Source organism: Populus nigra, chromosome 5 (assembly GCF_951802175.1).
Source record: "Populus nigra chromosome 5, ddPopNigr1.1, whole genome shotgun sequence".
NCBI lineage: Eukaryota > Viridiplantae > Streptophyta > Magnoliopsida > Malpighiales > Salicaceae > Populus > Populus nigra.
This window is the reverse complement of record NC_084856.1, coordinates 2,575,357-2,598,670: the sequence shown is the minus strand read 5'-3', so window position 1 is coordinate 2,598,670 and position 23,314 is coordinate 2,575,357. Positions and strand designations below refer to the sequence as shown.

The window sequence follows — 23,314 nt, the reverse complement described above, 5'->3', positions numbered from 1 at the left end:
CTTCAATCCACAACCCTCTTCCACATTATAAATTCTCGCCGCTTTCCCTCTGACCCTTGCTCTCATCTCAACAACAGAATTCACCTTCCCAACAGTGTTCTTGACACTGTAATCACAATTTGATGAAGTAAATAGGAATGCAATAGCAATTTTTTATTTTTATTTATTTTTCGTATGATTTGGTGGAGGAGAATGAGGTGATGATTATGATATGTTTCCCTATTGGTTTGATTGCCGTGATGATGGCGTCGACTTTGTATTAGCTCTATCTGATCATTCTCTTCCACATCTATGCTTTATATCAATTAATTTTTTATTTATATTTTAAATTCTATAAGGAGGTTCTTAAGAGAATGAAATGATGATTATTGTTTCCCTATTGGTTTGATCCTGCCGCAATGATGGCATCATTGTATTAGCTCTATCTGATCATTCTCTCGGCAATTTCATTGTTCTTCTCTTCATTTGGCTTTTACAGTTTGATAAAATCTAATATCTATTTATTGTATGGATATTTGGTTTGATACTCCATATGTTATGTCTGGGTCATTAATTTCAATTTTGAAAAATTCATGCGTGTTCCGTTGCTTACTTAGCTCGTCGTAATGCGGCAAGGGACTGTTCCGTAAATCCGATGTATAACATAAATGTTCAAGGCAGCAGAAATAAATCAATGTGCTTTCATCATTGTTTACTGAACAGTTTTGTCAATGTTGCTTTAGTTATCTGGGTCTGCGGGAGATTACATGAAATATGATATTCGAGCCTATATAATATCAGTTCTGATATGATGTTGTTCTTGATGCCAGTTTTTCAATCGAATTAGACGTTGATTAGCTTCTATGGGGACGGGGTTATCAACACTGACGAAGCAAGAATTTTGAACTTGATGGTAACATTCCAGAAAAATGCGAGGAGGCTGCACTTACATGCTGAAACCTACCCGCTTAATAACTATCATGGAAGGTTTTCATTTGCTCTCACCCACTTAATTAAGTTTGTGGTTTAATGCCTTGTGAAGATTGGGAAAGATCGTGGGGTTGAATCTTTGTTAGTTACCACTGGCTAGTTATTTTCTTGGACAATGCTTAAATTGATCGATTATGCTCAGTGTCATAACTTCAAGTTTCGTTAAAAGAAATGGAGAAAGCACATTCTATTCGCTGTTAAAGAAAACTTGTTTCTTTCTCACCAATTGGTTTAAGCTCAACATGTTCACCACTTCAAATTGTTCTTTGAATTTCATTCACCGTTACTTCGTGTTTCTCAGACTTTTCAGCATGTTTAGTGACTTCAAGTTGCTCCTAAAAAAGTTGATAATTGCGACTTTGCTGATTTTTTTAAACAAACTCTATAACTAGAGCAATTGATTCACCATTGAGAACATTTGTTGCTAGAGCCAAAATTTTAAGTGTGTATGGTTCGGGAATAAGAACTTTTTTCACCTCTTTTTATATTATCAACTCAAACAATTGGTGCCTCCAGTTGCTTCTTCTCTACCTTAAAAGCTTTGGATTCGAGTTCCATTTTCAAGTACAAATTATCTCTACTAGTATGTGCATATACCACTAAAAACTGTTGAATATTAAACTACATGATCCAGATATACTTTATATATATGATATGGGCTACTCTTATATCTCCTACATATTTAATCCATATGATTTTATATGGTTTCAGATGTGCTTCTATTTGCAATTTTATTTTTTTTAGAAATACCACTATCAATAATAAAATCAAACATGATATTATTTATATCGGGTATAAAATAATCTGTTTAGCTATGAATTCTTAGCAATCTTTGATGATAGTAACATCTTTATAATCAAGTACATTGTCCCTCATCATTACCAATTACCAGCATCTTCATCATCTCCATCAGGTTTGCACAAATTATCCTTGTTATCAGAAGGTTTTAGCTTATAGTGACCTTTAATCACGTTAATTGATTTTTGTCTTTTAGACCGTGGTGGTCTATCTTGGTCTGATAGAGCTCTACGGTTCTCATTAAATTTGTCATCACCAACACCCTTTATATAGAAACATGGTTATTTGAGTGTATTTTTCAAGAATAGATATGGGTTAGATTTGTCTTGAGGTAAGTGTCCATGCAAGTCTCTCTCCTTTTCACAATCCTTGTTTGTGCCTACCCATCGTAGTTAATCCACTTGCCTAGTTAAGTCTTCTATGGTATGCTCTTGTTGATCAGATTTATGTGGTATGGTTTTTCGTGTTGCCTTTCGAACCCTCGGAGTACCTAGATGACTTTCACTTGCATGGCGGAATGAGTTGTCACTGTTTTCATCGATCAAACAAGCCAACTTGTTCTAATATCAATTGACTTTGTGTATAGCATGGATAAAAGTTAAGGTTCTCAAGTTTGGAGAAATTTTATGGTGTTTTATAAAATCTGAACAATAATCTGAGTGTGAATTTCAAAATAAAATAAATATTTTTATTTATATTAATTCTAGACCTAGAATCATTTATAAGAAAAGATTCGCAGCTAAAACTAAAAATTTTTATAAGAAATGATTCATAATTAAAATTTACTTAACTAATAGAATCTAACCAGCATTATAATTTTTAAAATAATTAAATCTCAAAAATTAAATAAATATTACAATAAGAATAATCCTGCTATAAAAATAACAAATAGTGTCCTGCATCAAAATATTATCTTGGCTGAATATTGGTTATTATCTTGAAAAATAAAAGATTTTTTATATAGAATATAAATGACAACTTAGATATAAATGACAAAATATAATAATTTAGTAGGATGAATTTATACAATAATAATAATAACAATAATGATAATAATAATAAAATAAAAATTTAATTAAAGTATCTTACTAATTAAGAAAAAAAATAAAAATGAAATTTTTATTTATAAATCTTTCAAACACAAAAACTTCAAATTAACAGGAATCTTTTATGAAAAAACAATTACAATAAAAAAATAATGAACCAAATACTATTTTAAATCAAGAGGTTGTTTTATATTCTTATTTAAAACCTAACCTTAATCTAATTTGTTTTTTAAAAAATCAATTTTTAATTTCTTGATTTAACTTATAAAATGCTCATTATTTAAAAAACATTCTTAAAGTCATTTAAACATTACATGAAAATTTCAAAATTGAAAATTTGATAGAGCCTCTTAATGTTTAATAAATTAAGAATTATTTTTTTATCTAAAATTTTCTCAATATTTTAAAATCACTCCAATCTATTTAAGTTACAAAATAGATTAATTTATGCAATATTTTTCAAAATCTCGAGGGTTATTGTATTAATTTACCCTGCATAAAAAGTAACCTTAAGAATCTCCAGATCAAAATCTCCTTCTTGCCCTTCCTTCACATCCAACTCGGAGACAACAGCCCGTTTAACTCGTAAATATAAACAAATCCAATGGCATGTCTTAAAATGAAAGATCCTCTTCATATTTACCTTTTATTTTTTTAATATTTTTCTTGATATATTAATTATTTATTTCTCTAAAAGAAAAAACAAATCCCTCAAGTCTCTCTTTGCCTGTCCTGAAGCAAAGCAAAAACAGAGACAGACAGATTCACTGCGTCTCTTACTCTGTCCCTCTCCCTGACAACAAAGCACCGAATGGCTTTCATTTCATTTCTTGGACGAGTCCTCTTTGCCTCTGTTTTCATACTCTCCGCTTACCAAGAGTAACTCTCTTTTCCTTTCCATTTTTGTACAATCTTGATAAATTTTCTGCTCTACACCTCTCATCATCATCATCAATTCGATTTGGATCTGTTTAGCCTTAGGTTTTAAATCTAACACTAAACAGATAGATCTGCACGTTCATTACCTCTTAAACTTCTTTTGTAATTTTTGTAGTTTGCAGCTAACTAAGAAACTTAATTTGAATTACTAATGAGTTGAAGCATTTATATGTAACTTATTTGAATTAATAATTTTTTTTTGTTTACTAAATATGTAATATTAGTGAAGGAAAAAGTTATGTGGTCTTTGGATTTATTAGTAAATGCATCGAAAAATAAAATGACTGCTGAAATCATGACCAGAATAGAATTGAGGTTTTGGGTGGATGCTAATTAGTTTATGCATTTGCCCTGTCTTTTTATTTTTCTTGTGCGGGTCAACATTTTGTGCTAGCCCACTTACTTTTTTGGAGACACGGCATAAGTTGGATATTGACAAGATTTGTTATTTGGCTTGGCATTACTTTTCTGTTAAGAATTTTATTCTTTTCTTTTATGATGCAAGATTGAGAAATTTAATTACAGTTTTCTTGGATATATTGATTTGAAGAACCAGCATTAAGCTTTTGATTCCTTGAATGTGGCATTGTATCTTCCTTTTGTTTGGGAAAAAAATTTATAAGAAAGCATTTGATGCTGTTGAAGCAGTTACTATCTTTTGTTTGTGAAATGATGGGTACCTCATTTTCTTGTTTTTGGTTAAAGGATTCTTCGGATGATATTTTTTTATAATCTTTCCTCGATTTCAGGTTCAATGAATTTGGGGTTGATGGAGGACCGGCTGCGAAGGCACTGAAACCAAAGTTTGGTGTGTTTACCAGTCATGTGCTATCTCACACCGGCATACAAGTACCGGAAATTGAAGTGAGGACCTCTCATATGCACATGCCATTGAAAGATTTCAGAGAAAGATAATAGGTGTATTAGCAAGATAACAAATTTTGAAAAATAAAACCGAAATGAGAGGCTGAGACTTATCTTGAAGTTTAGTGTTTAATGATTGCTTTTCTCTTCTTTTTGTGAGCTTTCTTTTGTTATGGCAATGGGTCAGTTGGCATCTTGGATTTCAAGGTGGAATATCATGAGCATGCTGTATAGTGAAGCAGAGCCTCTCTGTCACAACACACCATATGACAAAACCCTGCTTATTAGAACACAAAAACTTTGCTTGTTAGAACATTTTGGTGGTATTTCAAGCAAGTTCAAAATCAAGGTTGTAAAGAGAGCTGTCAAAATAACTAATACTAAATTCTTAGTATACCTCCTGTGTGTTTGCATGCACACATCTCAAACTGGTCTAGTGATTGGAAGGCAATGATTAAATGGCTTAGATTAATGGTGACCTGTTGAATTCTTATGACTGTTTTGCATTATCGAACAATGGGCGTCCATTTTGGCACACTGGAAAATCATTATATACTGGATACCTGAGGAATAGGACTTGTACGGGCAACCTGTGTAGCCATGCAAAGATACACACCCATGATTAATGATTTTGACTTGCAACTAGAATGTCCCACACTCCCAGTTTGTATCTGTATATCGATATATTGTTTTGTAATCTTAATTGATATATTTATATGCAGATCAAACATTTAGTCAGCGCTGCTATATTTCTCAAGGGCATTGGAGGCATCCTTTTTATCATTGGCAGCTCTCTTGGAGCCTACCTGCTGGTTGGTGCAAGAAACATGCTGTGTATTTGACTTTTTGGTTTTCTTATGGTTATAGCTATTATAAATGGTGTATCACATACTCTTGTAGTGAATATTGAGGTCCTTTCTTGTTCCAGATTATACATCAGCTGATTGCAATTCCAATCCTATATGATTTCTACAACTATGACAGTGAGGAGAAAGAGTTTAATCAACTTTTCATCAAATTTACACAGGTTAGATTTAGCTGATTCTGTACAATGTTTCTGTTCTGTATGATAGTCACTATTGTTTTTGTTTTCTGCATGGTTTTAACAGTTTTAAATTACTTTTCATTCTTTCTATGTAGAATATGGCTCTCTATGGAGCGCTACTGTTTTTCATTGGGATGAAGAACTCATTTCCCAGGAGACAGCACAAGAAGAAGGTTCCTAAAACTAAAACTGGTTAGAAACAATTGGCTATCAGTTGGTAGGTATCTCTTTTTCAGTAAGGAGCTAATAGGAGCTATTGTTGTTTTGTTCATTAAACATTATGTACTTTACCAAGATCCTCCATGTATGTTTTAAGAGGCTTCTTATCTATTTATTTTAGAAGAAAAAGAACCTGTGTGGTGTTTTTCTCCCTTGTATTTCATGGGGATATTTAGAGGTGTTATTTTATGCTTGTCATTTTTAAGTTGTTCCTAGTATGATATTTAGAGGTGTCTATATACCATATCGAAGGAGGTCATGGGACCAGTCTATGTTTGATGAGGTCAAACGTGCATGTGTTAGCCCGTGGTCCATGATAGTACTGGTCCCTGTGTGACATGATAATAACTCCAGCTATTTAGTGAAAGAAAGGACTATGAGATAAACAAAAGTGGTACCAAGATATCGTTGGAGCCATATGAATGGGACTTGACTATCTTATTTTCACGAGTTTCTCCTCCAATGTTATTCCAGCGTTTATTTAGTGGCTTCCGAAGAAGATTGTTATTTTTACTACTTGGCTTGGCTTGACTTGGGCTATTTTATTTTTTTGAATAGTGAAAGAATAGCTGTGGAAAAGGTTAGTAGTTTTGAGTATAATAAGTGTCACTGCAATCGACTTCTAAGGCCACAGTTGTTAGTATAATCATATCCTGTAGTTAGATACACTGAAATCCATTACAAACTACATGTTAACTATTCAGATCTCTTCGGGCTTTGGAATTTTGGGCGATTATCACTCATTGTGCCTGACTTTTTTCTTGGTGTTGGTTTTGAAATGCATTGGTCGCCATGTCAGGTTGATAAGAAATGGTCAATTTCATGAAAAAGTACCCTTCCTGTGTTCCTCATGGATGGCTGGTTCTTTTCCCTGTTGTCCTGTGGAAGGCTAGTAAGCTGATGTTTGTGAGTTTGGCCCTTTGTTAGCGAGGAAGCCGTTGTTTCGTATTCATTTTACATGTTTTGTTGTTGCCATTGCCCTTCAAATGGTTGTTTTTATTCTGAGTTTGTCCAGGTGTAGCCGTGCATGTTCTATGGAGATCCTGTGATATTTCGGCACAATAATCTCCAGAAACCAAACGAGGGGATTGCCTGTTTCCTTCATATCCTCTCCCTTGTTTGTCTGCTTGTTCAAGTCTCTTTTTAATAATGCCTTGTATGTTACAGCAGCCTCCCCCCAATAATTTGCATCGAATGAATGCCACCATCGTGCTGCTACGATTTTCGACATAGCAAAATGTTTGTCCCAATTCATTTATGCATATATTGTCAGAGCTCATCAAATCTTTTCGAAATCCTTTGTTTGGTTTTTAATAGGATTTGTCAGCAATAATTTTGCTCCAATGGAAAACGCGTGCTCAGGTAGCGTTTTATGACTAGCTGCTACGTATATGCTTGATAATTGATATGTAAATCTGGTATGTACTGTAAACTGGAATCTGCAAAAAGAGATGTGAGACGTGGTCCATGCTTCATCATAAGGTCATTTTCCTGTTGCTATGCTTTTCTTAAATGGTGTTTCAGAGTTTAGTTTAACTGTATTTTTAAAAAAATTTGATTTTTTTTCTGCTTTAAATTAATATTTTTTTGGATATTTTTAGATCGTTTTGATGTATTGATGTTAAAAATAAATTTTTAAAAATAAAAAAATTATTTTGATATATTTTTAAGTGAAAAATATTTTGAAAATTAATTTTTATTATTGTTCCAAACACTTTCTCTCGGAATCTATTTGATATTATGGTTAACGATAATTTTTTAAAGTGTTTTTTATTTATAAATATATTAAAATAATATTTTTTTTATTAAATGTTCTAAAAATATCAAAAAAAAAACTAAAAATAAATCATTTAAAAAAATATACTTTCAACTATAAAAACAAACGGGCCCTTTGACTATGTGGTTGAAATTGTATTGGATTAAACCTCATCTATAACATATCTACATGGGTCCCATTGAGATTTTTTTTGTTCTTGAAGCTATAAAATTATAAAACCATCGTAATACCAAATACTTACTTAACACTAGTGTTATATGCCATGAATATGCTGAAGATAACAGGATTTGTTATTCGCATTCTTCGCACACGGCTCGTTTATTGAAATCTAATCTTGAGATCGGAGGTTGCCCTCGGGTGTTAGGAGAGGTGGTGTGGAGCTGGGCATACCTAGATTTTGATTTATACAAAGAAATTTGCTCCCAAGCTTGCCATGTTTTGGGAGGTCTACAACTGATTTTTTCCTTCTTTTTTGTATAGGTTTCCCATGAGCTGAATGCATTGAGTGTTTTAAGTAATTTCGCACATTATCCTGGCTTTAACATGAAAATCCTAGCTCTGACCTAGGTTCAATTATTGGGCAGGGAATTCTTCTTTATTTTTTGTTTAAAACTAGAGATCTAATTAACAAGGCCAGATATTCCAAAGAAAGATGCATCGCTATCTGCATTTTGAGGCCAAACAGTGAGGGAAAGGACGTGTCTTCCTACATGTGTTGTTACTTCTCAAGAATAAGATTTCAAAAAGAAATGTCAAAAAAGGGTTATGTCTTGGTATGTAGGCCTCTTGTCACATTTGCTTGCTTACACAAACGCATCACTATACCATTTCCTCCATTCAGCATGAGCATCATTTTCTTTATTCTTGAATTGCCACCACTAAGTGCTCTATTTAGACGCAAGTTCCTCTCGCCAATAACCACCCATTGTTGCTCAAAACATGGAACTCCTGATTCCAGTAGCTGCAGATTCCTTTCTCCAAGATGAGTCCAGCTATGACAAGGGTAAGGCAGTGAAGGCATTTGATGAAACAAAGGCAGGTGTTAAGGGACTAGTAGACTCTGGAGTAACAAAAATCCCCAGGTTTTTTATCCACCCACCAGAGGATGTTGAAAAGTCATCATCCGACAGTATCCATCTGGGACTTCAGGTTCCAGTTATAAACTTCGAGCACTTTGAAAGTTGCCGACGATCAGAGGTGGTCAATGAGATTCGCAAAGCGTCAGAAATATGGGGATTCTTTCAAATGGTTAACCACGGGATTCCCGTTAGTGTCTTGGATGATATGTTAGCTGGTGTGAGACGATTCCACGAGCAACACCGAGATGTGAAGATGGAGTTTTATTCACGTGACCGTAAGCAGCCAGTGAGGTTCTTCTGCAATGGCGATCTCCTTGTCAACAGAGCACCAGCAAATTGGAGGGATACAATAGCATTTGATTTCCAAGATGGTAAACTGGACCCTGAACTCTTTCCTGAAACTTTCAGGTGCTGTAAATGTGCAACATAACCCGGAACTGTCTTGTCTATAAATTCATTTCTTATAAGGAAACTTTTACTATCGGATTGAAATAAATTGTCTTGCAGAGAAGAAGTCAGTCAATACATCAGACACATGATCCAAATGAAGAAGACACTATCTGAACTAATATCAGAGGCACTCGGACTTCCTAGCGATTACCTCTCAAGCTTAGAATGCATGGAAACTGAATCGTTAGTGTGCCACTATTATCCGGCTTGTCCCGAGCCAGACCTGACGTTGGGTGCCACCAAGCATAGAGACCCATCTTTAATGACTGTTCTCCTGCAAGACAACACGGGTGGCCTCCAAGTTCGCAACCAAACTCAATGGGTCGATGTCCCTCCTTTACAGGGAGCTCTAGTAGTAAATATTGGGGACTTCATGCAGGTAAAATACTTTGTTTTTTTAACTCTTTTTTTTTCTTGCGTGGCTACATTTGCAATTGAGACAATCAGAGGCAAACTAGAGGGAACAGAAATGCCAGGGGGGGAAAACTAGTCTTGATAGGGTTCTGTAGCATTTTGAAAAGAGCAATTAATTTCCTACAAAGACTTGAACCTGCCTCCATTCACATGCACGCACCCGATAATTCTTTGTCGTATAAGCACTAGCAACCCATTTAAAACCCAAAATAACTGAGAAATGAACAGATTTGTCCATTCCAAAATATAATTTGACAGTTCATAAGAAAATGCACGACCTTAAATCTGCTTTCTTGCCATTGTATGTAGCTGATCACCAATGACAAGTTCAAGAGTGTGGAGCATAGGGTTCTTGTTGGGCAGGAGGGATCCCGAACATCAGTAGCATGCTTTTTCTATCCAAGCACAGCAAATAAATTTAAACCTTATGGAGCAATAAAGGAGCTTGTGTCTGATGACAATGTGCCCATGTACAGGGAAACTCATATTGCTGAGTTCCTGGCTTTCTTCAGGTCCAAAGGATTAGATGGTACTCCAACCCTTTGTCATTTCAAACTGGCATGAATGACCCCATGCCTGTTGCCTCACAAATTTGCTCAAACTTAAGTCCATCTTTTTTGTAATAACCAATCGAATTAATTTCCATGAAGATTATCTCCAATATCTTCTTTTATTTTCATCACCAGATCATTTTATGGCTGTTTTTTATGGTACTTTTGGTTGACCGACAATTAAAGATGATCAATATCTGGTTACTGTCCCTTAATCAAAGGTTTTACAGTTGAATATTAATCACAATAGCTGACTGATTATTGAACTTAACAGTGTGTTTATAAGCTAGCTAGCTGGCAAATTTTCTTTCTTTTCTTTCTCCAGAATTTAACAAAATTAAAGAATGAAAGACAGGCCAGAACCCTCCAGATTTGCAGACCCTCTAACTATGACTAACAGGAGTTTCCTAGCTCAAATCCCACAAACTACTTTCTAAGCTCGAAACCCATTTTTAAACGTTTGTGTTTGAAACCCACAAAGATTTGTCAAAACTCAAACTTCTTTCTAATCATGTAAATGGAGCTGCTCGGCTGCAAATGTTTAAAAATGGTCTCGTGGTGACCAATGAGCACCAAGGGCTTGACTTGGAACAGCAGGCAGCGCGTGCGTGGGCCGGTGGATAATGATTCTTGAAGTTAGGGATGGTAATTCAATGAGTTGATGACATGATTGTTACCAAACTTCCATTATCGAATACTCAAGTTCTCAACGTAATCATAGTTTCGATTGTTGAAGGAAAAACTTTTGGATGTTGAGAGTGTTGTTGTACAGTTACAGAGACTTTCAACAGGGAGAGACTGCGTTGTTGTAGTGGAGACTTGTTTCCTTTCAGGTTTGAGGAAACGAAGAGGAAAATTGGCCTTTTGAATTTTGTTACCATGTAATGAATGCTGTGCTAATAGACAAAATACTGAGCCATTTACCTCTCTGTTATTTTCATTACATCGTTTTATGGGTATTTTCTATCGTGTAGTCTCCAGTTTGACCAAAAGGATGATTGATATTTGGCAGTGCGCGCGCGCTTTACTTTAAAAAAATATATATATTAAACTCATATTTTTTTTTATAATTTTAATGCAGTGAAATTAAAAAAAATATATTTTAAATTATTTTTAAGTAAAAAATATCTTTTTTTAAATACCTTCGATTCAATGGTTTAGTATAAACCTCAAGCTATTTTTTTCAAAAAATATTAAAATAACCACCATTGGTTAGGTTAGGTTTTAATTTTTAAAAACAAAATAAGTTTAATTTAATACAAAACCTTTTAGTTGGATTATTTTTTACAGACCTTTGATAGACGAGGTCTTTAGTTTATAATTGATTTTTTTGGTTTTTAAAATAGAAAATCAAAACCAAACCGAGTTAATTTTTTTTAATTTTTTAATTAAAATTATCTAAAAATCTTAAAAAATAGTTTAGTTTAGTTAATTGTAAATCTAGTTTTATAGATATTTGTTAAGGTGGTGTATGATAATGTAATAGTAGTTATTTTTTAAAGTATTTTTTGCTCATAAATGTATTAAAATAATATTTTTTTATTTTTAAAAATTATTTTTGACATTAGAATAGCTAAACGATTTAAAACATAAAAAAATTAATTTTAAATAAAAAAATTATTTTTTTATAAAACGCCATTTGGAACGTGATTCCTAAATCTTGAATATAAGTGATAGTTAGTTCTTTTATCAAGGTTTCTTCGATCCTGTTTGTTTTTACATTTTAAAAGCGTTTTTTTTAAAAAAAAATTTGTTTCAAATTAATATTTTTTTGGTGTTTTGAGATCATTTTGATACGCTGATATCAAAAATAATTTTTAAAAATAAAAAAATATTATTTTGATATATTTTTTTACTGAAAAGTATTTTAAAAAGCAATCACAACTATACTCCCAAACTAACTCTAACCTTTCATGATCTTAAGTTACCATTATTTTGATGAAATACCTCTTTCTCTCTTTAAAGAATATTGCATTCCAATTCTTTTCTTATACAGAGGTATTTAGTTTTTGTATGTTATGTAATTTTAACATAATTTGTTTTTTATTTGAAATTATATTTAAATGTGTTATAAAAATATGTTTAATTTAAAAAATATTAAAATTAATATTTTTAGATGATTTTGATATACTGATATATCAATAATAAAAAATTATTTTTAAAAATATATTTTAATATATATTTTTTTAAAAAAATATATCAAACCAAAATTTCCGCACATTCATTAGATTTGATCAACTGGTACTGAAGATAAAAAAATTTTATCTCTGATTCCTTGGATGTTACGACAACTAGTATATTATCTTTCTTTACCCATCGCATCATACGATCGATTATTGTCAACTCTGTCGTTTTCTTTAAAGTGTAAACAAAATTTTCCTCAACTGTCAACTTTTCATAGTCCATACATGTCTTGTCGCAACAGCTCAGAAATCTATCCTGTAATCCTTAATAATATTAATTTGTCTGCAATAATTAGGTTAGCACTATGATATTATATTTAATGAAAAGGGCTTCACTAGGTGGAAGCATCTGTAAGATTTGTTGCAGAGCATGTGTTTGACTTGTAAATCTCTGAAATGCTGTAAAATGGGAACGGAAAAGGGTATAGAATGCTTCGTTTTTTGAGATCAACTTGAAAAGATCATGGCGCAGTTTGCCATCAGGATTCTCCGATAGCCATGTAGCTTTCCCACCAGGAATGCAACCTTCCTGCATTATAAGTGAGATTACTATATATAAACCAAATTAACATAATATTTCTCGCTCGCATTCCCAGAAATTTGAGATTCTAGACAAACCAAACACAAAATTGTTTGGAATCCTAAATCTCAGGATATAAAACACCCAACACTTCTGATATCAAATGCCACCATAAGGTCTTCCTCCGTAATATTTATCTTTCCCCAGGCTGTCCTGTTCAAATTTAGGAGTCATGTGCCATCAGGATGATGACCCTGCAGAAGGGAATGGAATTGTTTACTTGTTTGTTTTGCAGATGTGGTTCATCATTTGAATGTCAGTAATATCAGGCAAGCTAGCTAGCTTGAGCTGAAGTTTTTGGAAGATTGTTTTAATGCTCAGGTTGTGGGCATTTTTCAGGTTTTGATTTCCACGCTTATTTTCCAGAATGTGAAAGGAGAACATCAGACTAACCTCAACCCAATAAAAATTCCTAGCTCCTTCTTGATTCAATTGTTGGGTCAGGATGTCTTGTTTTGTTTCTGACGAGAAAAATTCAACTCTCAACCCTTGAACAGTAAAACTCGTTCTAATTAACAAGGACAGGCCACCAAGTATACAAGCGAAAGATGCTTTCTGTATAGGTCTAACAGGTGCAGGAAATCAATGATATATTTGCTCATGCTACAGCCTACATGTGTTGCTCTATCTCAAGAACAAGTCGTTAGTGAAAGGTCAAGAAAAGTTGGCACACAGATTGATATCTTTGCCTCTGGACTGTCTAATAGCTCCTTCATAATTTTTCTTCCTTCATTCTTGAACACCCACCAGGTCCTAAGTGCTCTATTTAGAAGCCTCTCGGCTCGGTTCTCGCTGGTATTCACAACCCAATATTGTTGCCAGAATGGAAGCTGTGTTTCCTAATGCTGTGAATTCATAACCTGAAGATCATTGGCCCAGCCACGATAGGGCTAAGGAAGTGAAGGCATTTAGCAAACAAAAGCCGGTGTTACAAGGACTAGTTGAAGCTGGTGTGACAATAAAATCACCAGGTTTTTTGTCCATCCACCAGAGAATGTGCAAAATCCATCATCCGAGCTGACTAGCATTATTACCGGCCTTCAGATCCCAGTAATAGACTTTGAAGGTCTTGAAAGCGGTCCAAGACTGGAGGTAGAGAATGAGATTCGAAAAGCATCAGAAACATGGTTTTTTTTTTCCAAATTTTCAATCATGAAATTGGATCAGATGTTAGTCAGTGTGAAAAGATTCCACCAGTAACCGCAGGATCTGAAGATGGAGCTATACAGGCATGACCGTCAGTGCCCAGTGAGGTTCTACTCCAATGGAGATCTCCTAGTGAACAGAGGACCAGCTTGCTGGAGAGATACAGTAGCATTCAACTGCGAAGAATGTAATCTGAATCATCTACTGTTTCCTGAAATATTCAGGTATATCTTATACAAACTGTGTATCTATAGTAAATTCAATTCTTTAAGAGATTTTTGTTGGGTTGATTTAAATTGTCTTGCAGAAAAGAAGTGAGTGATTACATCAGACAGACGATCAAAATGAGGAAGCCACTATCTGAACTAATATCAGAGGCAATTCAGCATAGAATTCATGGAAACAGAGATTCTGTTGTGCCACTATTACCCAACTTGTCCCTAGCCAGACTTGATGTTGGGCACACCCATGCATTCAGACCCATGTTTTCTGACTATAGGCCTGCAAGACTTCATGGGTGGCCTCCAATTTCGCGTTCAAAACCAATGGGTAGATATCCCCCTCAGCAGGGAGGAGCTCTTGAATATTGTGGAACAATTACGACCTTAATGTTGTTTCCTGCATTTTGTAGCTTATCAGCAATGACAGGTTCAAAAGTGTGGTTGTTGTCGGACAAGTTGGATCCCAGGTATCAGTTGCACGTCTTTTCTATCCAAGCACTGCAAATTATAATTCCAAACCATACCGGCCAATATATAGGGAAACTAATATAGCTGAATATATGGCATGAGACCCCTTGTCCATGCTTGCCGCAAATTCTCAATTTCATGAAAATTTAATCCATATTCTCTGTAATGAACATAATAGAAGCCATTTACGTCTAAAAAACCTAGATCCTATGAAGGCCTTTAGTTTTTAGCTGATTTTTATTGCTTATCCAACTACTGTTCACTACACTTGCTTGGACAAGTTCATGAAAATCCTTTCATAGATTAGTTGGAAACATTCCACCATTCTCTTCTGTTAATTTCTAGCAGTTCCACGAGTCCTCCCTCGACAAGTAAAATATACAGCCGAGGACACTGTGCTTGGTTTGGCTGGAAAGCTCCGGTTCTCTCAGCTGTCAATTATAGAGGCTTCACTGATTTATCACTTGTAAAGTCAATGCTACTGCCTCTAAATAAACTGCTCTTTTTTTCTTCTATAGTTTTCGTAACTGTGAACTAGGTATCAAAACACAAAGTGTTTGGTTAATGTTTCAGAACATAGAAGATAGATACAGAAACAATTTAGGTTGAAGAGACCATGATGGAAACATAAAATAAATGAAAATGGCCAAACACTAAGATTTGTGATGTATTTAATTTTGTTTTGCAAGGAGGCAGTTAGTGACTGTATCAAACACAAGTTCAGACTGCCTAAAGACACTACCTTTCAAGCATAGATGCATGGAAACTCAATCCTTGGTGTGCCACTATTACCAGCTTCCCCTGAGCCGATCTTGACACTAGGCACACCTAAGCATTCGAACCCGTCTTTCTTGACTACTCCTGCAAGACAACATGGGTGACCTTCAAGTTGTTGCTGATCAAAATGAATGGATTGACGTTCCCCTATACATGGAGCTCTTGCAGTCAATATGGGAGGCATGATGCAGGTAAATTTAATTTCTCTAATCGTTATGAATAGTTAGAGCAATATCTCCGTCTGAGTCTGATCAAAGTACAACACTCTGACAAGTAGGAATGGCATCATCTGGATATTAGTCCAGACAATCCTCACTTGTATTATAAAATGCACTTAAAACCTAAAAGCTCAAAATGAAACACATCACTCGTGACAAACTTAGTTCCTCCATTATTTTCTTCTCCCAGAAAAATAATTGTAGCCTTCATTTGAACGGAGTATGCAGTGGTGATCATAGTATGCGGCAAATTCACAGCGCAGGATAAATTTGTGGTTAAACAAAAACGATCAACCCTACAAGAAAACGTGCTCATGTAGGACCTCCTATCTTTTTAATGATTTTTAGCTCATTTGTTCATGAAGATTATCAGCAATGAGAAATTCAAAAGTGTGGAGCAGAGTTGGGGGGTAGGAGCCCGGGCATCACTTTAATATTTTCTCTATCCAAGTAGAAAGGCTAAATATAAACCAGAAAAGGCGATTAAGGAGCTTCTATCTGACAAGCAGACCAAGTACAGTGAAATTCAATTTGCTGAATTTATGGATGACTACAAGTTCAAAAGATCATATGGAAAGCCCGCCCGCCCGCATTTTAAACGAGCATAAGCACTGCTGGTTGCTTCACAATTTCCATAGAAGAAAAGGGCTTGGAAACTAGATCCATCTGTAATATTTTGATTGGGAGGAGGAACTTGTACGTTGGCACATCCACCATTCAGCAGAGTTGCTCCAAATTATTATATGACCAGAGCTAATCCACCTATAAAGTTAAACAATCACCATACCGTTATTAACATCAATTAGTCTGTTCATTTATCTGTTGTCTACTCCTTTTAACAAGCTCTTTTACGGCAATACAATGACTACAGCAAAATTTTCAAATGTTTTGACGATTAAAGAATGAGATAGCTGGGACTAGGAAAGAACGAGAGATTAAACACTGCCAATTGCTCACCACATAAATTATTACACACGGAATTTGCAAACAAATAATAGGTTTGTGTGCACTGGAAATAAGAAAACCCACAAATTCTCAACAAGGCTCTTCCAGAAATAATAGCTTTCCTTTTCCTCCGCCCCACTTTTCATTTTTGATAGTGGAGATACAAATGGGAATCGGAACACATGCAAAAAAAAAATGTCAATCAAAGATCACAAATCACTCACTATTTTACACAGAAGCAATACAACAAGCTGCAAGAGCTGACCAGCCCTTGTTCTTGATTAGTTTGTTGTCTTGGGCTGCAATATTTGCACGAGTGACCATAGGATATCCATTCTATGCATAATTTTGTTGTTCTGCCCCTGAATGATTCAAAATGCAAAACTGATTAAAAAACAAAAAAATAAACAACACTGCATTCTGTTGGATAGAGAACAGATCTATAAATGTCAGAACTCATCGCTTTGATATATAATTCAGATGTACTGAAAGAAATCATTGTTCCCCTTGTAACAGATAATTCATCCAGAAGATTCAAACATACCTCAACCACGAAACATATCCATGTCTTCTCACCGTGCACTTCTGTAATTCCTTTCAATATTGTCAGGCCTAAACTTCTGATAGCCTCTGCTATCTCAAGAAAATGACTGCATTCCTCGCATAACATCTGCATGGATCAAATGGATACTTCTAAATATTCAGAAATAAACAAAACCAATGACAAATGCATGGCTGCAAGCCTGAAACAATAATGGACCTAGCTTGAAATTTACAGATCCAACATGTATTTACCTCTACAAGCATCTGTCCATTTTTGTTTAGATTTTCTACTATTATTGATGAGACCTTTAGATGACCTCCCACTTCCACTGCCCAGCTCGAACCCTGTTCATAATTGGAGGCATCTGTTCCCTTCTGATGCATCTGCAAATTCAGCCATTCAGATACATGTAAGCAGTAAAACAATAATAGAACAGAATAACATGATATGCTCTCCCCATGAAATTGTATAGTTCAAGTTGCTGATTATTAAACATTAAGTTGATAAAAAACACCCGGCAACAAAGACTCCAGACTGAAGCATGGTACTCAACAGTGAACCATAATTATACTATCAACTGAGATAGAGTAACAGAATTTACAAATTTGCATTTATTGGTGTAAATTCCTTACAAAAAGCAAACATGAATGGAGGATTAGAATTTTAAATTTCCATGAGTAAACATATGAAGGAGGTTGAGCACGTCGCTGAGCACATAAACAGAAACAGGGCCCTTGCAGGGAACATGTGTTAGCCCCTACCTTCGGTTCTGTACATTTATTGAGCTTGTCAGCATGCTTTGTAATGTTTTCTAGAAAGAGCATGTGCTTGATTGTGCGCTCCAGCAACGAATCTATACTGCACTGCACAATTTATAACAAAATATTCAGAACATGTCATGCAAAAGATTTTCCTGAATAGGAAATGTGACTACTAAACTATCAAAAATTAAGCTAGACCATGGAAAAGTTACCTTTGATCCATTGGGCACAAGCTCTCTCAGCTCCTTGATGCGATCTTGGATCAGCTGTCTGTCCCTTGGCCGAGGCCTGCAATTTTCACCAGTTTTAGCCCTTTTTTTGTTGTTCTTAGCTGATTCTGAACGCTTATCCAACTGCTCACTATAGGTACTTGGACAAGTTGATGAAAATCCTTTGGAAGACATTCCACCACATACTTCTGTTGAGTTAGATAAATTATGTACATCCTCTTCAACAACAGATGACTGATTAATTGAATAACCTGCTGAATTCATGATATGCTTAGTCTGGATAGAGGGCTCAGGCAATTTCTCAGCTGTTAACAGAGACTGCACTGATTTACAACCTGATTTCTCACTTTTAACATCACTGCCACTATGGCAAACATTGCCTACTACTGCTTCTAAAAGATTCTCTGAGCCAAAGTCAAATGTCATCTGGCTACTACTCATCCCCTCTGGCATCTCAAAAATATTTCCAGCTTCACTCTTCCCTGTTTGATAATCGAAGGGCATACACCTGTTCAAGAAAGATGGTCCTAGCGCTTCAAGCAACTCGCAGCCAGCAGAGAACTTAAAAAATGTGTCCGAGGAGTTGAAGTGAGTTGATTCAGCTGGATGGTCCAGTTTCTTCTCCAAATCCCTTTTGAATCTTATGTCTGAAGATTCAGGTGCATTCAACACCACATTTGGACGAAGATTAATGCTATCTGACTTATCTCTATCACAAATGGTAGAGTCAAAGAGGTCTGCAGGGAAGCCTGCAAGATCAGCTCCAAGCTTTTCATTTGGAAGTGCAAGATCAGATAGACTAACATTCTCCTTCATAAAACTATTTGAATGCATTGTCGTTTTGTGCTCTGATCCCCGACCTAGATCTTTCCAAACACTAGTCTCCCCTCCAAACATCCGATCACTAATTATATCCATCCCTAGTTGACTCCGGTGATCCAAATAGGAGGCATTTGATTTCAGATTAAGTAAATCGATGTTTTCATCATTTGTTGGTGTTGATATTTCAAGCACTTCTTGTTTATTTTTCAATTCAGCTGCTGTTTTCTGATGAATACCAGGAAGAGAAGAAATGTAAGAAGAGATATAACTTTGTTTTTGTCAATAATACAACACAGGCAACAAGTCATTTGGTTCTTTCTTTGTATCTTCATTTATAACTGCATAAACCATCAGGAAAACCTTGAAGCCAAATAGGTAAATCTGGCTGAGAAAGGGAGCGTTTTAGCATTACCAAAACCTCTTACATTCAATCTGCAGAGACAGTTCTACTTCAAAAAGTGAGTGCACACACACCTATCCACATGCACACATGCGCGCACACAGAGAGAGACACACACCCACACCCACAGAGAGAGAGGGAGAGAGAGTTACCAGACATAATGCGTTCTTCATAATATGTTGTGATGGACTAGTAACATGTGAGACTGTGGAATCTTGAAGGGCAAAAAAGACATCTTTAATATGTGTCACCAAATTCACATCCTCAATAACCTGCTCAACCCAAATGTGAAAAGACAAGCAAATTTAGATGGCAATGATGTGTATATGAAAAAATTATAAAAATTGGAGCAGAATTTAACACATTAGCATGCAATTACATCAACCATGTGATGATGAAAATAACTTCAAGAAACTCAATTTTGCAAGATATTTTTAAATGTAACACACCCCAAGTCCAATATCAATTAAGAGTGCAAGCTAGTAATTTTGGATGATGAGCTTATGACATTACAAATGGTAACAGAGCCAGTTACACATGGCTAGCTAGCATGGTTTGTGGGCATCCCCATGTCTTAGGGGAGTGTTAAACTGGAATGCAAGCAGCTCAGGCTAATGGGTGCATTAATTTTTGGGTGGGGCAGTCATGCTCCAAATCAAATATTAGGGGCATGGGAGAGAGGTCTTGAGTATATAAATCAAATTTGATAATCCCAAAAGCATCTCTTGCTACAACTTTGACAAATATTAGCCTGGGCATTATTGGGCAATCGAGTCATAACTAGACCCTCTGTTGATTTTTTATCTTTAGAAAACCTTGAACAGAAAATAAATGCCACCCCTTGGTCTCTGCACAACAGTTACATATGCCATCCTATGACTCTGAGTGTGACTGCTTCCAACAGCCTAGTAGAATCTAAAAATGAGGATCTCAACCAGGGCAGAATTACTTTGTATATTTCAATGGATCTCATAGAAAACACTGCTAACATCAATTTAGTTCAGGTAATCAATAAACATGCATGCGCTCGATAGTGAATAACAAGTTAATCAGAAATTTTCTTACTTTATTCAAAGAGCCAAGCTGTACAACTCCATACGGAACAACAGCCACAACAACAATGGTCTGTGGAGAAAAACAAAAACAGTCCCATTAATGTAAAGCAATCTCATTAATATAACAACATCAGCAAGGAAGCAAAAACATAAGTGCTGGAAACCCAAATATTCAGCATATAGGAATCAATCCAGTCACCATAGGACAAGAAAACCTCAATTATATCTAACATTACCAGGTCAGAATTCAATAGAAATTACAGGTTGTGTCCACTTATATCAATCTCAACAAAATGAGCCAGGCAATCATGACTCATGAGTGAACAAGGCCAAACAATCCATCAGAGTATCTCTCATTCACGCATATGATGTAATATTAGTTTACTGATCACTTTTTATGGTCAATATGGAAATATTTAAAGCAGTGGATTCAGTATCCTGTCCCTGGAGTCTTGCTTACAGACAAGAACCACAAAACTAGCAATGTGACAAAGAAATTAGATGAAGTTATATTGTTATTCAGTCCCCGCAAAGCCTTTCATCCAATGTCATTATGAACAATAAAACATAAAAAGAACAATAAAACAAGCATACCCTGATCCCAGCAGAAAACTGACTTTGCCAGCCATCAGAGAACTGAAAATCCCACCCACAAAAAAAAAAGAATAAGAGTAAGATTTGATAACAGAGAGATATTAAACCAAAAGAATAATGCTTAAGTGAAAAGACATTGTTTCATTTTCCAATGGGAATGTACAAAATAGCATATCTACTATTTCATTTCAAGGATAACCCTCACCTCATATGATGAGAAGGAATTAGTAACATGTTTATCTGCAAAGATCCACTGATGTTTTCCACTGACTGCCACCTGTCCAACAATCCTGCAAAAACAAGCATGAATCCAACTCAAACATGCCGACATGCACAGGAATATTTCAAAAGTCACAGACCAAACGTTTCCAAATTAAATTTCGCTTTATTAATTGTTTACGTGCGGATAAAAATAAAGCATGCTGAATTTGAAAGGAGAGCAACTAAAATGAAGCATGCTTGAATAAAACCTCCACTAACACAGCATTGACAATTAAAAATACAGAGGAAAAGAGTCTATCAGTGAAATAACTCATACCCTTCCCCGAGAGAGTATACATGGTAAGACATCTTTGCCACAGCCAATCCAAGCGGGTCACGTGGATAATGCCCACCATGCAAATTTTCTTGTGTCTGCCTGAAGCACTTGTTCTCTAAAGCATCATGTTGCTCACAATTATCATAGTAGCCATCTTCCCAAGTTAACACCCTATTAAATATATTTCAAAAAAAAAAAAGAATGAGATTCAAGGAACAATCTTACTCATAAGCTCTCCCCTCAAACAAGTGACCAATAAAAAACAAATGCTAAACATCTCTAAATTATAAACTAACTGCATAAAGTCACAATCACTACAGGTAACTAAAATGGGACAAAATTGAAGCAAAATTCGAAGTAACATACATGCGAGCACGATGTTTAAGCTTCCAAAAAACAGCATAATTCCAATCAGTATTGAAGCAGAGGCTCCTCAAAGTATTATGCAAGTCAGTACCCATACCCATCCTTCCCCCTCCCCTCTCAAAATTCCTAACTCAAAGGCTCCTCGGTGCAAATTCCACCACCAAGAACCCAACTTTGTTAGTGAAACAAAATCCTCACCCTCAAAACAAAAACCCTAATTTCACCTTACCTAGCTTCCTCTGTAAGATCCTCTTCCTGCCTGTTTTCTCCTTAACCCAGCTCTTGCTTTTATCGGTGGTCCTACTGTAGCCAAAAGCAGACGATCTCTACCCATTCCCTCACTCATACACCACCCTCTTTTCACTCACTAACACCCAATTCAGCAAAAATAGAAACCCTTAAAAAGCTCACAAGTTGAAACAGCAGAAGCAATAAAGCTCGAAACTTTCAAGATCAGAAACAAAGATTTCAAAAGAGCAACATTCAGTGTATTTAGCCATGAAATTAGTAAAACAGAATTCAATCTCTCTCAAAAATCAAGCCAAATGAAAATGGGAAGTTTGAAGAAAAGGACTAGCTTATATCGGACGACATGGATCACACTCAAATCCTGACCTTAATTTTGAAAAACCACTCACTGAATTGGAAAATGATTTTCTGATTTTCACACACAGAATTTGATCCCAATGAACCCCAGACAGTAGAGAAAAGGAACAGGGAAATCAAGGGTTTGTTTCAGATTCTTGAAAAAAAGAGTAAAGTTGGAATCTTTTAAGCTAGGAGAAATAAGAATTGATGAGGTTAAGAAATTCAAAGCTTTTTCATTGCAAAGATATATAAAGGTGTAAAGAGTTTTTCTTTCCCCTTTTATAACTCTTTTCTTTTCTTGGAAACAAATTCTAGAGAGAAAGGGAAGGGAGAGTGAGAGGGGCTTCAAAGGCTTTAGTATTTCTTTTCTGGTGTTGAGATTTTTTTATATATATATATAGTAAAACTAGCAGCAGCCGCTATTTGGCGCACCACCCTGTTCACTTTAGCTTTCTTGACAGGAGAAAGAAAGGGTGCAAAACGATGACACCTAGGCGTCGTTTCACGCCTTGGTGCTGTGCGCAAGGGCATCATCATCTCTTATCCTACGCATCATGATGCGCACTTCAAACCTCTCCTTGCTCCTTAGTGGTTGCTGCCATTGTTTTTCACACAGGAGAGATTAGAGTTTGGAGGGTTTTGAGGGGTAATATTTATGGATGGAAGATCAACCAAAAATGGGTAATGCTATGAGTACACTTTCTAGGTAGTGTCATTTTATGGCCAA

General features: G+C 35.4%; 3 protein-coding genes and 2 non-coding genes across 5 annotated transcripts; 4 read left to right on the top strand and 1 right to left on the bottom strand.

Annotated features, from left to right (window-relative positions):
- Window positions 1-190: 190 nt before the first annotated feature.
- LOC133695500 (small nucleolar RNA Z102/R77) lies at window positions 191-279 on the top strand. The gene has a single exon (XR_009842453.1). It is a non-coding gene; the product is annotated as a small nucleolar RNA Z102/R77 (small nucleolar RNA).
- A 72-nt stretch (window positions 280-351) lies between these two features.
- Window positions 352-435, top strand: LOC133695498 (small nucleolar RNA Z102/R77). The gene has a single exon (XR_009842451.1). It is a non-coding gene; the product is annotated as a small nucleolar RNA Z102/R77 (small nucleolar RNA).
- Window positions 436-3,504: 3,069 nt separating this feature from the next.
- LOC133693573 (uncharacterized) lies at window positions 3,505-6,327 on the top strand. Its single transcript, XM_062114805.1, has 5 exons — window positions 3,505-3,692; window positions 4,502-4,616; window positions 5,339-5,428; window positions 5,545-5,643; window positions 5,757-6,327. Exons 1-5 carry the CDS (start codon window positions 3,625-3,627, stop codon window positions 5,856-5,858), a joined length of 474 nt encoding a protein of 157 aa, XP_061970789.1. The 5' UTR covers window positions 3,505-3,624; the 3' UTR covers window positions 5,859-6,327.
- A 1,871-nt stretch (window positions 6,328-8,198) lies between these two features.
- Window positions 8,199-10,279, top strand: LOC133694104 (1-aminocyclopropane-1-carboxylate oxidase homolog 12-like). Its single transcript, XM_062115544.1, has 3 exons — window positions 8,199-9,144; window positions 9,244-9,565; window positions 9,910-10,279. The coding sequence occupies exons 1-3, from the start codon at window positions 8,597-8,599 to the stop codon at window positions 10,162-10,164; spliced, it is 1,125 nt and encodes a 374-aa protein (XP_061971528.1). The 5' UTR covers window positions 8,199-8,596; the 3' UTR covers window positions 10,165-10,279.
- A 6,400-nt stretch (window positions 10,280-16,679) lies between these two features.
- LOC133694442 (transcription factor bHLH155-like) lies at window positions 16,680-22,946 on the bottom strand. Its single transcript, XM_062115939.1, has 11 exons — window positions 22,000-22,946; window positions 21,634-21,804; window positions 21,301-21,385; window positions 21,096-21,137; window positions 20,512-20,571; window positions 19,599-19,718; window positions 18,207-19,271; window positions 17,995-18,096; window positions 17,485-17,616; window positions 17,234-17,359; window positions 16,680-17,051 (listed from the first exon to the last, which is right to left on the bottom strand). The coding sequence occupies exons 1-11, from the start codon at window positions 22,098-22,100 to the stop codon at window positions 16,971-16,973; spliced, it is 2,085 nt and encodes a 694-aa protein (XP_061971923.1). The 5' UTR covers window positions 22,101-22,946; the 3' UTR covers window positions 16,680-16,970.
- Between the last annotated feature and the right edge of the window lie 368 nt (window positions 22,947-23,314).

Coding starts and splice junctions, on each gene's coding strand:
- LOC133693573 (XM_062114805.1), top strand. CDS start 3,625: ATGGCTTTCATTTCATTTCTTGGACGAGTCCTCTTTGCCTCTGTTTTC. Junction 3,693..4,501: donor ATACTCTCCGCTTACCAAGA/GTAACTCTCTTT, acceptor CCTCGATTTCAG/GTTCAATGAATTTGGGGTTG. Junction 4,617..5,338: donor TACAAGTACCGGAAATTGAA/GTGAGGACCTCT, acceptor ATTTATATGCAG/ATCAAACATTTAGTCAGCGC.
- LOC133694104 (XM_062115544.1), top strand. CDS start 8,597: ATGGAACTCCTGATTCCAGTAGCTGCAGATTCCTTTCTCCAAGATGAG. Junction 9,145..9,243: donor CTCTTTCCTGAAACTTTCAG/GTGCTGTAAATG, acceptor ATTGTCTTGCAG/AGAAGAAGTCAGTCAATACA. Junction 9,566..9,909: donor ATATTGGGGACTTCATGCAG/GTAAAATACTTT, acceptor CATTGTATGTAG/CTGATCACCAATGACAAGTT.
- LOC133694442 (XM_062115939.1), bottom strand. CDS start 22,100: ATGGGTATGGGTACTGACTTGCATAATACTTTGAGGAGCCTCTGCTTC. Junction 19,272..19,598: donor TGAAGAACGCATTATGTCTG/GTAACTCTCTCT, acceptor GGTATTCATCAG/AAAACAGCAGCTGAATTGAA. Junction 17,617..17,994: donor ATAAATGTACAGAACCGAAG/GTAGGGGCTAAC, acceptor CTGAATTTGCAG/ATGCATCAGAAGGGAACAGA.